The sequence below is a fragment of the Podarcis melisellensis genome (assembly GCF_964234715.1).
Source record: "Podarcis melisellensis genome assembly, chromosome: 6".
NCBI lineage: Eukaryota > Metazoa > Chordata > Lepidosauria > Squamata > Lacertidae > Podarcis > Podarcis melisellensis.
In genome coordinates, this window is record NC_138538.1 from 6,901,107 (window position 1) to 6,920,881 (window position 19,775).

Genomic DNA, 19,775 nt, shown 5'->3' on the forward strand with positions numbered 1-19,775 from the left:
TCTAGTCCCTCATTGCTCTGCTCTCTTCATTCCTCTACTTGTTCTGGGAGACCGGGGGGGGGGGGGGGTGAGGAGCTGGTTGCAGCAGGAGGGGGAGATTCCCTGGATTCTTCAGCATCCTGTCTCATCTCTATCTCCTGGCCTTCCTCCTCTGCTGCTTCTACCCTCTGGCACAGCCTCCTCCTGTTCCCTAAACCCTATTACCTTTTCAGCTTCCGACACTTCCTCCTTCAAATCAGCTCCTTCTTCTCCCTTTGACCGCTCAGTGTATGTCGTCCCTCCACCACCAATTCCCTGGCTCTGAGCCTTCTTCCCTTGGGGATTGGGTTCCCCAGCTCCCACTATTCCTCTGCAACCAGCCAATCCATGACAAGGGAGAGAAAAAGAGAGAGAGAGAGAGAGAGAGAGAGAGAGAGAGAGAGAGAGAGAGTTGGGCTTTCATTTTTTTTTTTTTAAAAAAAGATGACAATGCACAAGTGGCTTTTGGCATAAGCTTGTTTGGATTAGAACCACCAGATTCTGTGCATACAGGGGTTCAAACTCTTTATCTGAAGGCATGCCCAGTTTTAATAATCATTTTAAGCATGTGATATACTTCACTCTGTTTTATGTATTTTGTTTTTTTCCATGGCTTTTGCTACACACAAATAATTACTATTCAAACTCATGTGTACACAAACAGCCATAGAAATAAGAAAATGTGCAAGTCATTTGCACAGCTACTGATCAGAGTTTGCAGCCACTGACTCAGACTGACACCCCTCTGCAACACACACACACATACACACAGACCTGTTCAAGCAACTACAGTAGACACTCGGTTTGTGAACGTGATCCGTGCGGGATGCACGTCCGCAACCCATAGCATCCGCAACCCACAGTGCCATGTCTGCTCACGCGCGATTTGTGATTCGGTGTTTCTGCACATGCGCAAGCGCTGAAACCCAGAAGTAACCTGTTCCGGTACTTCCGGGTTTCGGCGCATCCGTAACCCGAAAATGCACAACCTGAATCGTCTGTAAGGTATGACTGTACTGTAAATCTTTAGCTGATTACTCTATAATGCCTATAGCCAGATTAGCAGCTATTGTTATTCCCTAAATTTTTTTTTAATACTATTACCCAAGGTAGCATTTTAAAACTGGGATAAGAGCACTCTCTGGTGTACAAAGAAGGTCATCACAACACATTGGGGCTATGCTATCTATAGTACATGAAAAAGCTGCAGTTTGCCCTAAGAGAAGTGCTCCTGTTCACGGTTCCAAATTAAGTTCTATGCTCTGCGAAGAACCTTTGCAGGAAGCTCTTAAAACATTAAGGGGAAACACCACTTGCACCTGCATTCCTTCCTGGAATGATCCTTGCAGTTATTTACTTATTTATCTATACCTTACCTTTCCTCCAAACAGCTCAAGGTGGTTATACGGTTTTCGGCCTCCCTGTTTAATCCTCACATCAACCCTGTGAGGTAGGCTGAGAGACGGAAACTAGTTCAAGGTCACCCAGTGAGCTTCATGCCTGAGTGGGATTTTGAACTCTGGTTTCCCAGCTCCTACTCTAGCACCCTAAAGAATGCCGTTTTGCTCACACCCCTTCCCCCAAAAGGAGAAATAATGCGTAATCTCCAACCAAGGCCTACTCATCATTGAAATTAATGAAACTATGTTAGTCATTACCATTCATTTCAATGGTTCTACTTTGAGTAGAACTAGCATTGGATGCAACCCTATGCTTTTTAACCTTCGCATTTACACGTTTCATAAAATGTGCTTTGGTGTGACATCTGTGCCCAAAAATTGCTTTCAAAGAGCAGGATTTGCCTAACCAGCCCCGTCACCAGAAGTCTATGCAAGGACTTCTGCTCTTGCAACAGACCTCCCCCCTTCTTTGCCTGTGCTCCCCAAAATTGGTTGGGAGAACCCCCAGAACAGAGCGGGACGGAGGAGGTATCGCTTTGTCTGGCAAGAACTTTGCTCCCCACCAGTGCTTTTTTCCTTTTTTTTTTTTAAATTAGGAGTACAGTGGTACCTCGGGTTACATACGCTTCAGGTTACATACGCTTCAGGTTACAGACTCTGCTAACCCAGAAATAGTGCTTCAGGTTAAGAACTTTGCTTCAGGATGAGAACAGAAATTGTGCTCCATCGGCGCGGCAGCAGCAGGAGGCCCCATTAGCTAAAGTGGTGCTTCAGGTTAAGAACAGTTTCAGGTTAAGTACCTACCTCCGGAATGAATTAAGTACTTAACCCAAGGTACCACTGTATTCTCATTTTCCTACTCATATGGAAATACTGCCCCTGAATGAGGCCGAGCTTAGATTAAAAAAATATTTAGGGGTATGTGTACCCCTTGGTTGGATAGTGTTTTCGAGGTTACCAGCATGAGTTTGACCAAACTGCGGGAGGCAGTGGAGGACAGAGGTGCCTGGCGTTCTCTGGTCCATGGGGTCACGAAGAGTCGGACACGACTAAACGACTAAACAACATCAACAAAAATGTGTACCCCTGTGTACCCCCAGAAAAAGTCTAATTCCTCCTTCCTTCCTTCCCTAACAATGACCCTGTTGAGGCACTGAGCCCCCAGGTCTTTCCTAAGGGAGCCCAGAGCCATGGTGTGCCTGCTCAGCCTTCTTCCATCAATTAAGGCAACACTAGGTGGGGGACGCAGGTGGCGCTGTGGGTTAAAGCCTCAGCGCCTACGACTTGCAGATCGAAAGGTCGGCGGTTCAAATCCCTGCGGTGGGGTGCGCTCCCGCTGCTCGGTCCTAGCGCCTGCCAACCTAGCAGTTCAAAAGCACCTCCGGGTGCAAGTAGATAAATAGGGACCGCTTACCAGCGGGAAGGTAAACGGCGTTTCCGTGTGCGGCTCTGGCTCGCCAGAGCCGCGATGTCACACTGGCCACGTGACCCGGAAGTGTCTCCGGACAGCGCTGGCCCCTGGCCTCTTAAGTGAGATGGGCGCACAACCCCAGAGTCTGTCAAGACTGGCCCGTACGGGCAGGGGTACCTTTACCTTTACCTTTAGGTGGTGCTGGAGGGTTTTGCTCTAAGACCGGGCGGCCGACAAAAAACCCGACATGCATCATCAACATTAAATAAAACTGCAAAAGATGATGGAGTTTTGCATAAAAACAATGTACAGTGGTTCCTCGGGTTAAGAACTTAATTCATTCCAGAGGTCCATTCTTAACCTGAAACTGTTCTTAACCTGAAGCACCACTTTAGCTAATGGGGCTTCCCAATGCTGCCGCGCCACCGGAGCACAATTTCTATTCTCACCCTGAAGCAAAGTTCTTAACCTGAAGCACTATTCTTTGGTTAGCGGAGTCTGTAACCTGAAGTGTATGTAACCTGAAGTGTCTGTAACCCGAGGTACCACTGTATACTAATTCATATGAATGCAACAATTGAGAAATTGTTGCTCTAAAGGGAAACACAATTGATCTCGCCATAGTGGGGAAGACTTGGAGTTGGTGATAGGTTTGCCTGCTCAACTTTCCTGAACAACTTCAAGCCTTCCCTATCTTAGGGTTCTAAGACATGGACTGGACAGCCCTTCAGATAGAGGTCTCTTTCAAATGGAGGTCTATTCTCTGACAGTCCTTCAGGTAGAGGACCACCCTCCGTAAAGTAGGATGAATGCCCCACCCGCAGGATGAATGGTCTTTTGCTGTCCTCCTCCCTCCCTCCATCAATTTCATTGGAGTCATCACTTCTTAGGAATGTAGCACTTCGCTCTGAGCACAATTCAGAGTGCTGACCTTTAAAGCCCTAAATAGGCCTTTTGGTAGGATTGCAAATGGAATCTGCTGTGTGGGATTTCTCAAACCTATGGGTAGAGTGGCTGGTCTAGAATCTAGCAGGGACATGTTGTGATAAGGCAGGTTAGCTTGTGTGCAGAAAGGCGAGAGGCAGCAGTTATATAGCACTGGTTAGAAGCCCCTACTGGCTTCTTATGACACCTGGTATCTTCTGAGATAGGATGCTAGAAGCTGCTGCTGGCTTCTCAGTGGAGATCCAATACTGGTTACGATTGACACAATGAATGAGAAAGGGGTAGCTAACAGGGTCTACCCAGCTGTTGTGAACTATCCAGTATATCTACATTACATGTTTATTCTTATTCTATTTTTTTGTTGAATTGATATCCTGCCCTTCCTCCTGTTAAGGGCTCAGAGAATTGCAGTTCTGCGAGTGGGAAACTACAGTTCTAGTGATTCTTTAAGGAAAGTGGTGTGCTTTGAATGTGCATTGGATGGGCTTTAAAGATATGGAACTGCCTTATATCTCCCATCAGCCCAACAGCCAGCGATTAGAGAGGCATACCACAGTATCACAGAACTGGAGAGTTAAAATCATAGAATCATAGAACTGGAAGGGACACCAAAGGCCATCTGGTCCAACCCCCTGCAATACAGGAATCTCAGCTAAAGCATCCATGACAGATGGCCATCCAACCTCTGTGTTAGGTACTAACCTTGGATCCCAGAACAATAGGCAAGTAGGATCCCAGAATGCAACAACTGATTGACTTGCAGGAGAAGACCAATCAGGCTCCAGGAAGAAGTTTTTTGTTTTTTTTAAAGTAATATTTATTAAAGTTTCAAAAAAATTACAAAAAAAGGGAAAACAGAAAATACAAAGTACAGAAAAAATAAAAACAATTAAAAAGAAACCCATCTTTCCATGTCTTGTCTTTCATTTACTTGTTTCCTTGACCTCCTCACACCTCCCTTTTTTGTATTCTAGTTCAAATGATTATTTCAGCAAATCCTTTCCTTGTTTTTATCTTACTAATTTATCTTAATATATTGTAACTTTACATTCTAACCTGTTAACAATCCATTCTTCCTTAACCTTATGCTGTATAGTATTTCAGCAAAAGCCACATTACATCATTCCAACATCCTTTTAGCATTCCTTAATTTTACAGTGTTTCTGTAGATAATCTTTAAATTTCTTCCAATCTTCTTCTACTGACTCTTCTCCCTGGTCTCGGATTCTGCCAGTCATTTCCACCAGTTCCATATAGTCCATCACCTTCATCTGCCATTTTTCCCGGGTGGGTAGATCTTGTGTCTTCCAATACTTCGCTATCAGGCTCCAGGAAGAAGTTAATCAGTCTGGTAGGATTGTAGAATGCAACAACTGATTGGCCTGCAGGAAAAGACCAGTCAGGCTGCAGGAGGGAAGTAGAAACAGCCAATCAGATGGGACTCATTGTGTAAATAATGTATATAAAAGCCTGAGGTTTGGGGGGCAATTCAGTCACTTTTTTACAAGCTGCAATAAAGAACATGAAATCACTATAGGACTCCAAATATATTTCACTCTGCTTAATAGCCTCCAAGGAAGGAGAGTCCACAACCTCCCAAGGGAGACCGTTCCACTGTCCAACAGCTCTTACTGTCAGAAAGTTCTTCCTCATGTTGAGTTGGAATCTCCTTTCTTGTAACTTGAAGCCATGGGTTCGAGTTCTACCCTCCAGAGCAGGGGAAAACAAGCTTAGGAAGAGCTTTGTTTAAAGGCAGATTTGGTGGCAAAACAAAACAAATTCCTTCCAGTAGCACCTTAAAGACCAACTAAGTTAGTTCTTGGTATGAGCTTTCGTGTGCATGCAAACTTCTTCAGATACACTGAAACAGAAGTTTCCAGACCCTTCTATATAGTGAGAAGGTGGGGAGGGGTACTACTCAGAAGGGTGGTGGGAATGGGTGATTGGCAGATACCTGTGATTCCCACCACCCTTCTGAGTGGTGGGAATCACCCATTCCCACCACCCTTCTGAGTAATACCCCTCCCCACCTTCTCACTATATAGAAGGGTCTGGAAACTTCTGTTTCAGTGTATCTGAAGAAGTGTGCATGCACACGAAAGCTCATACCAAGAACTAACTTAGTTGGTCTTTAAGGTGCTACTGGAAGGAATTTGTTTTGTTTTGACTATGGCAGACCAACACGGCTAGATTTGGTGGCAGTGATGGGTGACACAAGTGTTATGCCACCGAGCAGGCGGCCACATCATTGACACATCCAAACATCCAAATCTCCAATTTAGATTTTGATGTAATGCTATGCAAACTCTCTGGCTCAAGGCAGCTAAGCGACATGCTTAGTAAGCCTGGCACATGCTCAAGCTCTGATGATTTATGGACTGTCAGTGCTACTCTCCAGCTATGTGAGTTTATGCAATGGGTGTTTGATAATGAAGACATGGTTCTGTAGCTTACGTGGTTTGGAGCTTTGCTTGCTATAGAAGGTGTTTAACAGGGCATGCCACACGACATCTGGGGCAAACACTGAGGGGAATATCACCTCTCAAGTCTCCTCTTTTTCAGGCTAAATATACAAAGCTCCTTCAACCTTTCCTCATAAGGCTTGGTTTCCAGATCCTTGATATGGTCAGTCAAACTTACATCTCAGTGGAACTTAAGTCCTGTTTAAACCATTAAGAAAAAACTGTAATGACTTGAAGTCTCATTCATTTCGTTGGAAATGGTACAACTAATTTTGTTTGGATCCAAGCCATCGGTCAGAAATCTGATGTCACTATGACATCAAGTGATTGACAGGCGGGGTGCCCCACTCACAGAGCCTAGGACTTGCCGATCAGAAGGTTGGCAGTTCAAATCCCCGTGACGGGGTGCGCTCCCATTGCTTGGTCCCAGCTCCTGCCAACCTAGCAGTTCGAAAGCACGTCAAAGTGCAAGTAGATAAATAGGTACCGCTCCAGTGGGAAGGTAAATGGCGTTTCCGTGCACTGCTCTGATTCACCAGAAGCGGCTTAGTCATGCTGGCCACAAGGAAGCTGTATGCCGGCTCCCTCAGCCAATGAAGCGAGATGAGCGCCACAAGCCCAGAGTCAGTCACGACTGGACCTAATGGTCAGGGGTCCCTTTACCTTTACCTTAGAAATCAAAGAGACCTCCCATAGGAACCATTTGCCAGTATCCTTGGGGTTCTGTGCTGTATCCTTGGGATTCTGGGATGAGAAACAGAACCATCACATGAATCATTGGCCATAGAGTTTATTTGCATTTACTTACCTTTGTAGTAAGGTGAAGGGAATTTTCTTGCTTTTGCTATTATGGTTGCAAAAAAGGAAGACAGCCTGCACTTGAGATACTTTCTCAGTGCAATTAGTTCTATTTATCCCTCCACTGCCATCCTTGCCTGTGGTTGTCATCACAAAGGACCCAAAGGGCCTGCTAATGTGTCGAAGTGGCTTTGGCACGTCATTCAAGAGAGGAGTTAAGCTCAGAGATTAATGACTCTAAAGAACGAGGACTGTGTTGAGTCGCCTAATAAATTCGTCTTGGCAAAATCTCGACCATGTGCACATTGATTTTTACCTTGCTGTAGGCTCCCTAGTCAGAATTTTGGACATCTAATACCTTATTGATTCATCTTTAGGCTGGCTTCCATCAATTACAGTCCTATATTAATAACGCTTAAATTGCAATGCACAGGGTTTGTTTATGAAATGAATGCCAGTGTTGGAAATGGACGTGGAAGGGAAGGTTTTTTTGAACCCTTTCCAAAGTGTGGATCAGGGCTGGAGAACCTCCACGTGTTGCTGGACATCAGAGAATAAGAAGAATCTGCAGGATCAGGCCAAAGGCCCATCTACTCCACTGTCCTGTTCTCACAGTGGCCGCTCAGATGCCTGCTGAAGGCCTAAACACTTCTCCTAGCTGGTGCCATCCAATGTGCAGACCCAGATCCCACCATCTGCCACCAAGATTCACCCCCTTTCATGATTTCATTGATATGTCCAAGCAAAGATTGTCCAGCAAGGCAACTGAGGTCGAATAGTTTCACAGGGGTTTTGAGACACAGGCTGTGAGACTTCTTAAATTCCCCAGAGAGCTGCCATCAATCTCTTTACATGTTTGAAACAAGGTCAGAGAAGCAGACTACATGTAGCATGGAAAATGCAATTTGTTTGGCAGCGATGCAATCTCACTCACACACAGAACGCCAAGTTCCCTGCGAGAGTCCCCGAGTGCCAAATACTTTTACACATGATTTATTTTGGAGACAGAAGGGTGTTGTTGTTTTTTAAGCACTTATTAAAAAATAAAGGGAAAGAAATATTCATGGCTTTCAGAACTGTACCAAGGCGCAGATTCAATGAAGTGCTTTGAGGACGCTGTGCCCTGATGCTGAATGTTTGATAAACCCCTTTTGTGCTGTGTTCAAATGTGTGAATCATGCCATCACGGCAAAAGGAGCAGAGGAAAGGAACAAAAATAGGATCCATTTAAGAGCCAGAACAAACTGCTATTTCCCAAATGGAAAGGGAAGGGGAAATATGACTCAGAGCGCCTGTTTTCTGTGATGCCTTCCCTTCCTGATCTCAGATTTTAGGCGTTTTATTAAATGTCCACAAACACTCTGACTTCTCAAGGGGAAGCAGTTCCAGGAAATGAAACATTAAGATGGAAGAATAGTCTCTTATCAGAGTCTAGAGACAGGTAGAGTTGGTTGTCAGGAACGTGGAACAAGACATGTTTTCTTGGCAGGCATTTAGGTCAGACTGCATTTCCATCTAGCTCACTGCTGCCTAGTCTGACTGAAGTAACACATGTAAATTTTATATTTGTAGAGTAGGCTAGTTTCCACCCATATCCACCCACCCCACTCCATCCAAGCATGCAAGAAGAATTATTCGCACTGAAGGGCAAATTCCAGCCAGGCAAAATCCCTTGTGGGGTGATGCAGAGCCAGTGAAGTGTGTGGTCTGGAGACACTCCTGAGGGCCATAAAAAGAAACCAGGAAGGCTGCATTTGGCCCCCAGGCTTGAGATTTCTCTCACCTGGTATTTAAGTGCACTTGGATCCAGGCCTCATTCCTACCAGCTCTAACATGTGTTTCAAAATCCTGCCAGGGAGGCCAGGAGCTGTCCAGCAGGTCAGTGCTGAAGATGCTCAGGAGAACAGCTGATTGGCGCAGGGATTGGCTGGAGACTGAGGAGTGCTGGCCGGATACTGATAAGAGGGCACGGGAGAAGTGGGTTTGGACGCTGACTTTAAATAAGGGATCAGGGAACTGGGAGGACCTGTAGCAGCCGGGAGATGAGAGTCAGAGAGAGGAGAAGCTGCAGGTTTGGAGAGTGAAGAACAGGTGCAGAAAGGAGAGATACGTCAGGCTGGTGTCGAGTCAAGGGCTTCTACACTTCCTCTTCCTGTCCCCACCTCTCCTGCTCCACTGTCTCCCAGGGAGAAGCAGAAGGTTACACACTGGCCAAGTCTCTGCCTGCTTGCATGCAGCTTGGGAGGGGGAAAACAGAAGCTGGGATGGGGACAGAGCCTCTCTGTTCTGGCAACTGCCTTATTGGGTGCACACCTAGAAGTAGCTAGGAGGACTCCTTCAAGCAACCAGTAGTTAAAACTGCACATAGCTACTGTTCCAATTTACCAGCACATGACGTAGGGATGGCCACCAACTTGGATGGCTTTCAAACAGGATCAAACAAACGCATAAGAGCCAGTGTGGTGTGGCAGATAGAACGTCAGACTGGGAGACCTGGGTTCAAGTCATCACTCAGCCATGAGTGATGCTCAGCCTCTCAGAATAGCCTACCTCATAGGGTCGTTGTGAGATAAAAATTAAGAGGGAAGAACCATCTCCACTGCCATGAACTTGTAGGAAATGTAATGTAATGTAATGCAAATTCATGGAGGATATTCATGGATATCAGTGACTACTAGCCATGATGGCTATGTTGCATGTCCACTGTCAGAGGCATACAGCCTCTGAGCGTTGGCTGCTAGCGATCACAATTAGGGAGAGTTGCTATTTCACTCAAGCTTCCCAGGAGAGGCATCTCATTGACCACTTCTGAGGACAGGATAATGAACTAGCTAGACCTGTAGCCCGATCTAGCAGGGCTTTCATATGCATTAGAGTCGAGTCTGTTTCTGGTTACAATTTACAATGATTATTGTTTTCCAGAAATCCCTATAAACTTATTTCCCCCGATCCCCTGAGCACATCATCTGACACCCTGTCTTGCACCCCATTGCCATCAGAAATGTGGTTTGCTAGTATGCTAGGCAGAGCCTTTTCCGTTGTAGAACTTCCTATCCAGAGAGGTTCACCTGGCTCCCTCTTTTGTGCCATTTAGGTGGGCCAGGTGTAAACAATTATTTCTATTACATCAAGGGAGCGTCCTTGTTTTCTTGTTTTCTCCTGCTCTGGAGGGTAGGACTCGAACCCATGGCTTCAAGTTACAAGAAAGGAGATTGTGACTAAACGTCAGGAAAAACTTTCTGACAGCGAGAGCTGTTCAGCAGTGAAACAGACTCCAATGAGAGGTGGTGGACTTTCCTTCCTTGGAGGCTTTTAAGCAGAGGTTGGGTGGCCATCTGTCATGGATGCTTTAGCTGAGATTCCTGCATTTGCAGGGGGTTGGACTAGATGATCCTTGGGGTCCCTTACAAGTCTAAGATTCTAAGTGTTTGATTTGACTTGCTCATCTGCTCCATTGGTTAGAGCGTGGTGCTGATGATGCCAAAGTTTGCAGGTTCAATCCCCATATGGGACAGCTGTGTGTTCCTGCATTGGAGGGGATGGACCAGACAGTCCTCAGGGTTTCTTTCAACTCTACAATTCTATGATTCTATTACCTGCTGTACAATTGTGGTTTTAATCCTGCCCTTTAAGCAAAGCATTGTATTGAAATGTATATTTTAGCTACCTGTGAGCTGCCTTGGGGAGGCTGCTTCTGGGGTGACAGGCAGGGTACAAATATTTTACCAATAAATAAAAATAACCACCCAAGCTCATCCACACAGAGACCCCCAACCTCTCATTTTCATGCTGTTTATTTAATTAGGATTTTATCCCCTGTTATTGTCCACCAGGGGGCAGACACAGACTAAGGACACACAAAAAGGACATTTCTACAAGTTCAAGATCTCTTTTCCTTCCCCTTTCTGACAATATATATATTTTATAGGCATTCTAACAAAGCAAAATCGAAAAGCAACGAAAGCACAGCAGGAGGGCCCTTACAGAGAAGACATAAGCAGCATCCGAATGAAAGTGTAACACTGCTGCAAAGTTCTTCGGAGACACCTGTTGCAAAGTTTGCAGGAGTTGCTGTCGACAGCCATGATGAATACGAAAGGGGCCTTGGCAAGGCTCCAGGAGGCACGGCTGATATTTCAAGCAGCCCTGCATTCCAGCATCTTCCTGAAACTCTTCTGAAAGCTGTCATCTAGGAAGGCGTACAAGAAGGGGTTCAGGCAAGAGTTGGCATAGCTCAGGCTGGTGATGAAGTAGGAGGCGCCTATGACCACAGGGGTCTGGGGCAAGTCAGTGGTCAAGGCCACGATGGTGGCCAGGTGAAACGGTGTCCAGCAGAAGAGACACACGGCCATGACGATGAAGACCATGATGGTGACTTTCTTCTTGGCTTTGTCCAGCGCTTTGGCGTTTGAGTTCAAGCGCATGTTCCTCAGTTTGTACAGCATCATGGAGTACAGGATGCAGATGGTGGAGACGGGGATGGCGAAGGCCAGGATGAGCGTGTAGATCCTACTGGCTTTGAACCAAAATTGTTCGGGCCGGGGGAAGTTGAGGCCGCAGCTCTTGATGCCCAGACCGTCTTCGTAGACGTTGGCGAAGATGAAGAAAGGGGACACGATCAGGGTGACTAGGAACCAGATGCCGAAGCTGATGATACGAGCTGCCCGGTAGGTGCGATGGGGCATCCGTTTGGAGCTGACGGTAGCTAGGACCACCAGGTACCTGTCTATGCTCATGACAGTGAGGAAATAAATGCTGGAGAAGATGTTGTAGTGGTCTATGGAGAGGATGACCTTGCATAGGACCTCCCCGAAAGGCCAGTAGTGCAAGAGATGCTCAGCAATGTTGATGGGTAGGACCAGAGTGAACAAGTCGTCGGCGATGGCTAAGTTGAGGATGAACATGTTGGTCACCGTCTTCATCTTAGGGGCTTTGAGGATCACGTAGATGACGGCCGTGTTGCCCGTCAGACCCACAGCGCAGATCACGGAGTAGATGACAGGGAGGACGACATAGAAGTCCGGGGACTGTTCGTGGGAAGTGAGGTTGTAGCTTGTAATATTGCCTGTGCCGCAGGGGTCACCTGTTCCATTGCAGGTGGCGTTCAGGTCTCCATCTTCCCCAGGGTCTGCCATACCTCCTCGCTCTGTTTCCCAATTGCTTGTCAAGTTATATTGTAGGTAAGTGGGGACCGGAAGCATATCCCAGGGTGATCTGGCTGCTTTCAGAAGGTCTAGCTGAGGGCAATGTGCAGATTGTGCTAAATGTCTTAGATGGCACCCCAAAGCGCAAATGCTTGTCGAGGGCAGGACCAAATCGAAGCTAGGAAAGTGAAAGGAATGTGATCTTCCGTGTCAAGAGAAGCATCCCTTTGAGCTGTGCCTCTTCTGTATTAGTCACGGTCATCCGGCTATTTAAAAACGAGCTGCTCTTGCTCTAAATGAAAACTGCCATCCGATCAACTCCTTGAACAAGCTTTGCCCAGCTAATCATCCACCGGCCCCTTTTCTGCATCAGGGATGGAAATGAAAGTAGCTTTTAACTTAGCTACTTGCCATTAGGACTTGGCAAGGCTGCTCCCCACAGATCCGCTCAGAGGCAATGAAGAGAGCGGTATCCCATCCATTACAGCTGTGGTTTCATTCGCTCCTGGGGACGCAGCAGACACTTCCTAATGCCCTGCAGAAAAGGGATGAGGACATTAAAGAATCATGAGACGTGGGTATATAAACCTCTTAAAAGCCCAAAGGCAGCTACCCCCCCAAGCCACCAAGTCCTGCCCCAGTATAAGTTGCACGGACCAGCATGTTGAGTGGTGGCTTCAAAATGCAGGCATCCCAAAACGATCTTGAACATGCCCAAACTCACATGCCTGTGCAGCATCAGAAAGCAAACTCCCAAAACGAAAAAGAGCATCAAAGCATAAGAGAAAAAATGGTATTTAAAAAGAGATGTCACTAGCCTTACCTTTGTGTAGATTTCATGTTACTCTTCACTCCAAGTCCAGCTGTCAGCAAGTGGCTTCAATGTGAAAGAAACAGGAGCTGAACAACGTCCCCAAAGATCGTCTTACTGGCACCCCAGCTTTGCAGAGAGCAGAGAAATAAATAGAGCTCCACTAGATTTTAAGCTGTTGAGTTTGCTGTGATCCTCTCCCCCTCCTTTCCTTTCAGGCACTGCTTAGATCAGACAACGTCCAGGTTAGGCTCCTACTTCATCAGCTGAAACTCCCCTTTAGCTCTGAGTGCTCCTCTCACCCAGTCGAGTCAGGATTTCTCACGTTTAACTCTTAACATCTGCTACCCAGCTGCTTCTCACTGTTCAGACTCTCCCGTCTCATTTGGAGGCAAAGGAGGAACCAGTAGTGGGCTGACATGCTATATTCCCACTGCGTGTGTGTGTGTGTGTAACTAAACCAAATAAATTACCCTGGCTAAATGCAATGCTTATTTATCTCTCTTTTAGTCTGCCTAAGTAACGATCACCCGAGCGGGACTACAAAATGCTGTGGTTCCTTCTTTTTTAAAAAAAAAAGGGGAGAAGGAGAAACTGTGTGTGGTTAATTTTTGAAACAAAGATAATTGGGGTTTACATACCTCCAAAAGCTTCATTCCCTGACAGCTGTGCCCAATTCCCGTGCCCCTTCTTAAAGTTGTGCCAAGTTGCAGATAACTGGAGACAAAAGGCACGTAGAACAACACAGGCAGTTTTGTTTCCTATCACAGGAAACATGGTTTTTTTGCACAAAGCATTACCTGCTCCCTGATCCCATTTCTGTCATGGAGCATAGGAAGTCAGCTTGTACAGAATTAGACCACCAGCCCTCCCAGTTCAGCACTGGCAGAAGCTCTCTGGGGCTTCAGGCAGCCCTGCCTGAAGATGTCAGGCGTTGAACGTGAGGTCCACCTGCAGCTCAGATGCTCTGAACTACGTCTCTTCCCATCGTATGTTGAGCAGATCTAGCACTCTGTGCCTGGAGACAGAATTGCACACCCTGCAAGTACCCCAGTAAAACCAGGACATCCCTTTTTTTTCTCCTCAAGAGAGGACAGCAGCCATTTTGGACGCCATGATCTCTTGCGATTCCGCACTGTGATTTCCCCCTGGAAAAAGTGCTTTTCAGGGCCGTGACCTCGTGTGGCACTCCAAAACACATCTAGAGGCACGGATAGTTTTCAAAACCACACGCCCTACACATTTCATTTTCAATATTCTACTCTTCCAAATATTCTCCAAGCTTATTTTGTTGTATTCTCTCTATTTCCTGATTCATTCAATGTCTGTCAGGAGATCTACCATCTCCACATAGTTTTAAAGATATTCTTTAAAAATACAGTAGCACCTTGGCTTACGTTACCCTCAGGTAATGTAAACTTTGGGTTGCGAAAGCGGCAAACCTGGAAGTGTTTTGCTGCACGTACATGTGCAGAAGTGCTCTTCCATGCCACGCACATGTGCAGAAGTGGTCCCTCTGGTTGTGGAAACCTCGGGATCCAACCAGAGCTCTGGAACAGATCCCATCCACAACTGGAGGTACTACTGTAGTCCATTGTGTGCAGATTAATTAAATGTAAACTAGCGCAATGAGAATGGTTGGAAGTCAATTCACTAAGGGTGTGTTTACGTTGGGTAGGTATATAGGTAATGTATGTTTTGTAGATATGTATTGTATGTACAGTGGTACCTCGGGTTAAAAACGTAATTCGTTCTGGAGGTCCATTCTTAACCTGAAACTGTTCTTAACCTGAGGTACCACTTTAGCTAATGGGGCCTCCTGCTGCCACTACACGGCCGGAGCACAATTTCTGTTCTCATCCTGAAGCAAAGTTCTTAACCTGAGATACTATTTCTGGGTTAGCGGAGTCTGTAACCTGAAGCGTTTGTAACCTGAGGTACCACTGTATTGTCTTGTATTGTATTGTTTGATATGTATTGTAAGTTTATAGATTTTGTGGTCCAATAAAATTAAAAACAAAAACCGCACGCCCTAATATTACTGCAAAGTTGTAATATGCCTGTGTATGTTTTAAGGATTCATTTTTGGACATCAAACAAGCTGGCAGAATTGGGACTCCATTGCAGGTAGGCAATCTGAGAGATGAGAGTAGCAAAAGGGCATCTAGGCCAGCAACCCATAACAAACTACAGCACCCAGAATTCTTTGAGAGAAAGAATGTGGTTTGAATGTGCTTTGAAGGCATGGGGGTGAGGAGTGGACTCAACTAATTTGTTGCATGCACAAAGCATGCTTAGGGGTTGTGCATTGTGTGTGTGTGGGATTCCAGAAGTGGACTCCACTTAGCAGCAGACTGGACTGATATTTTATTTATTTAGTATTAGGCAGACATTTAAGGCTACATCCTCATACACCAACCTTCCCCAAATTTGTGCTGTCCAGACAATGTGGGCTACGATTCCCATCAACCCCAGCATGCATGGCTGGGATAATGGGAGTCAGGTGATCAGATTCAAAACACCTGGAGTGCACTGGGTTCAGGACAACTGCTCCACAACCTTAGCTGAAGGAGCATCTCCACCCCCATTGTTCTGCCACAGATGCTGAGGTCCAGTGCCGAGGGCCTTCTGGCAGTTCCCTCACTGTGAGAATCCAAGTTACAGGGGAAAAGGCAGAGGGCCTTCTTGGTGGTGGCACCCGCCCTGTGGAACGCCCTCCCACCAGATGTCAAAGAGAACAACAACTACCAGACTTTTAGAAGACATCTGAAGGCAGCCTTGTTTAGGGAAGTTTTTAATGTTTAATAGACTATTGCATTTTAATACTCTGTTGAAAGCCACCCAGAGTGGCTGGGGAAATCCAGCCAGATGGGCAGGGTATAAATAATAAATTATCATAATCATCATCATCATCATCAATGACAAACCTAGACAGCATCTTAAAAAGCAGAGACATCACCTTGCCAACAAAGGTCCGTATAGTTAAAGCGATGGTTTTCCCAGTAGTGATGTATGGAAGTGAGAGCTGGACCATAAAGAAGGCTGATTGCCGAAGAATTGATGATTTTGAATTATGGTGCTGGAGGAGACTCTTGAGAGTCCCATGGACTGCAAGAAGATCAAACCTATCCATTCTGAAGGAAATCAGCCCTGAGTGCTCACTGGAAGGACAGATCCTGAAGCTGAGGCTCCAATATTTTGGTCACCTTATGAGAAGAGAAGATTCCCTGGAAAAGACCCTGATGTTGGGAATGATGGAGGGCGTAAGGAGAAGGGGACGACAGAGGACGAGATGGTTGGACAGTGTTCCCGAAGCTACCAGCATGAGTCTGACTAAACTGCGGGAGGCAGTGGAAGACAGGTGTGCCTGGCGTGCTCTGGTCCATGGGGTCACAAAGAGTCGGACACGACTAAACAACAACAACAACAACAACATTATTAATAGCTGGGAGCAAGACATAGAATCATAGAATTATAGACTTGGAAGGGACCATGAGAGCCATCTAGTCTAACCCCCTACAATGCAGGAATCTTTTGCCCAATGTGGCACTTGAACCCATGACCTTGGGATTAAGCCTCATGATTTACTGACTGAGCTACCCAGCAGCTCCCACTGAACACATACAGGATTGTGCTCTGCATTATCAGTATTGCAACATGATTTCAGTACATTGGATAGCTCTTGGAGATACAGTTGTTTACCAGCGATTTGGGGGATGGGGGAAACCAAAGCTTGTTTTCTGGTATGTCTAAGAACTGCAATCAACTTGTTTTGCAGTATCCCCATGAAGAATGATTGCAGTAGCCCGCTTCCAGTCACCTGTAGCCATTGAATAATGCATTTGCCTGTGGACACTCAGTGTGCTCTCCTTTCCTGGATCAAGAGCTCCACGGGCCTTAACAGCTTGTCCGCCTCTGTCTCTAATGAGGACATCTTGGTGTGTGGCATTGCTTGGGAGAATAAGCTGTTATTCCCAGGTGCTCACCCTGTTCCCGGAGTCATATGCAAGATTTCATTTGCTGGAGGAGTCATGAAGGTCGCCATAATCAACTTAAGCCCTGAGCATAAGGAACAAGCTCTCTATCGCATCTGTTTTGCGGGCAACTTTAGAGCTGACGTTCTAGCCTGCTCCAAAGTTTAATTACCCTTTCTGTACGGCCAGAACAGCTTGTTAGAATTCAAACTGCTGTAATGCAGATGCCACAACTGGGGGGTGGAGGAGAAATTTGATTCAAATCACATTCAGAGGTGAACTTACCTGATTGGGATTTTCCAAAACACAGCTCTCTTTCAAAATTCACACTTCTCCAAATTTTGCAGTGCAGTTCTCCAAGTTAAAAACTTGTACAAAAATGCATGTGCTAGGGTAAAGTGTGCACATATTAGTGACAACAGCTTACGAAAATGCAATCTATTAGGGCAAATAGCTCACAAATGTTTGTGTTGGTCAGAACTCCATGCAAAAATGTGTTAATAGGAGAAAGTCACACTAAAATGCCGGTGAGGATTTTTAGAAAAATAAAAATCATGAATGGCTGCAGAGATGTAGAGAATTCCCTTTAAGATTGGAAAAATGAGAAAATTGGAGAACCAAAATTGACAGACTTGGCTGCTCCTAGTCCCAACTCACAACAACGCCACTGACGTGGGAAAAGGTGTATAGATTTAATAAACCTAAACCTAAGCTAAGCTTACTTCCATTTGGTAAGGTTTCATGAGCACTGGCAAAGTTTGTCAAGCCTTGCTGAATCTGTGGCCCTCCAGATATCTCAGGACTCCAACTCCCATCAGGTCCAGCCAACATGGGCAAAGGGCAGGGGCAACGGGAGTTTTAGTCTGACAGAATACGGAGGTCCTCAGGTTCCCCCCATCTTCAGGCCAGTTGCTCAACCTCTCTGGATGAGCAGCCAGACTCTTGAAGCACCACATGTGATTCCAGCAGACCTCAAGAGATGTCAATATGCAAAGCCTCCCGATTACCTCATTCTCATCACCTCCCATGTTCATTCAATGGCTGGCAGGCAGCGAGGCATTAAGAAATCAATGGGCTTACTCATTTCTGATGTCTCTGTACCACTGGGCTTGAAAACAAATCCCAACATCTCTTGCAGACACCCTGCAAGTTTGGAGCGAAGTCTTGCAATTTACATCTTCAGCCAATGGCTCATTAAATCACCCCCTGCCACCTGCCTTCACTTCTCTCTTGCGCTATTACGCATATCTCCTCATGCAAACCTATCCCTCCACGCTTCTCCACTATTTCTGTCTAAGATGCAAATTGGATGTGATGACATCGGTGAGATGAGAGGGTTTTTTTTAAAGGGCATTTGAGCAACGTTCTGGGTCAATTTGGGGGATCGGATAGCTCTTTCCTTCAAAACTGTTTCAGCTTTTAAACACCTGCTGGAAACTTTTCTGTTCCATCAAGCTTGCGCAGGCAATGAAGACTACATGTTCCCATAATGCTTAGCTAATTTCCGGTTTTAACTTTTCATATGGTTTTTACTGTATGGTTTTAGGGAGAAATATAAATATGCAGCTGTCCCATGCAGGGATCAAACCTGCAACCTTGGCGTTGTGGTTCGAGGACCCGATCCCCCCAAAGTGGAATGAATACACAAGGACACGTGATATAAGGTTAATGGGCAAGAAAAGGCCACAACTTTATTGATTACAGCAAGTGAAAAGGTATTGGCTTAGGCATTGAATTACGTCAGCCGACTCCACCCCCTTAGAGAGGGGTGAGTCAGAAACAAGGGGGGGGGGGTATTCACCAGTAGGTGGAGCCTGTTGATGCTAATCCAACTATAGGCTCTCCCCTGATGTCACCGAGGGTCGTGCCATGGCCTCCTGCCAAGCAGGCATCGGACACAATACACGACTGCCAGATTCCTTTAACGGAATACCCAAAATATTGAAGGCATAGGCGATGGCCACACGTAGCTCTTCGATTCCACAACACATTTTCCAATGCCTAACCTACCCACCAATACTATGAAAGTTGTGACAATTGCTACGAGGTAGGCGAAAAAACCAAAAAGCCTAATGCCAAATGGAAAAATTCTTACCAGGCCCCCCGAACAACCAGGGCGACCAACCTAAGGTCCATAGCAAGGCCAGGAAAATCAAAAAAACCCTGAGCTCAAAGGGAGTGGAGGGTGGGTGACTCGCGACGGGTCGAAGGCGAAAGAGGCCGAGGGAGGGCTGGCGCCGCAGCATTTAGGATGCTGACAACGCCCCCTCAGAGGCACCCGGTTGGGTGCCTGCTGAAGGGGGCGGGCGCCAGCCAGGTGAGTGGGGGGAGGTGGAGCTCGGGCTCCCGCCCACAACCATTCCCCTCCCTTCCAGGGAGGAGAGTCATTCCCATAATGCTTAGCTAATTTCCGGTTTTAACTTTTCATATGGTTTTTATTGTATGGTTTTAGGGAGAAATGTAAATATGCAGCTGTCCCATGCAGGGATCAAACCTGCAACCTTGGCGTTATCAGCACCACACTCTAAACAACCGAGCTATCCAGGAAATGAACTTGCTGGAAGTTTAATTTGACTAATCTTAGTTCAGTGGAACCCCCTGTAATGTAGTGAGGCTGGATCCTGTGCCAACCCCTGCAGCCATCCAATGATGGCAACAGGCCCCATCTAGACCTCTTCGCTGTGCAGCTTGTAACCTGGCTCCCCTTCCTTCTGTCCTGGTTGGCAGGAGCTTCAGGGCCATGAATGTGTTGTCTTCCCATCCAGGGGTTAGGATTGTGATAAGAATTTTAAAGTCTTAGATATATAATAAA

At 46.2% G+C, this 19,775-nt stretch overlaps 1 protein-coding gene across 2 annotated transcripts; it reads right to left on the minus strand.

Moving 5' to 3' along the window:
• Window positions 1-10,810: 10,810 nt before the first annotated feature.
• Window positions 10,811-14,046, minus strand: NPBWR2 (neuropeptides B and W receptor 2). 2 transcript variants are annotated; one of them, XM_081914698.1, is made up of 3 exons: window positions 13,631-14,046; window positions 13,002-13,210; window positions 10,811-12,713 (listed from the first exon to the last, which is right to left on the minus strand). In XM_081914698.1, the coding sequence occupies exon 3, from the start codon at window positions 12,233-12,235 to the stop codon at window positions 11,171-11,173; it is 1,065 nt and encodes a 354-aa protein (XP_081770824.1). In that variant the 5' UTR covers window positions 12,236-12,713; window positions 13,002-13,210; window positions 13,631-14,046; the 3' UTR covers window positions 10,811-11,170. The 2 variants fall into 2 exon arrangements, with proteins under 2 accessions (XP_081770824.1, XP_081770823.1); XM_081914697.1 differs by lacking the exon at window positions 13,631-14,046 and having other exon boundaries at window positions 13,002-13,445.
• Window positions 14,047-19,775: the final 5,729 nt, after the last annotated feature.

Excerpts from the sequence above, each read along its gene's own strand:
- NPBWR2 (XM_081914698.1), bottom strand. The coding sequence starts at position 12,235 with ATGCTTCCGGTCCCCACTTACCTACAATATAACTTGACAAGCAATTGG.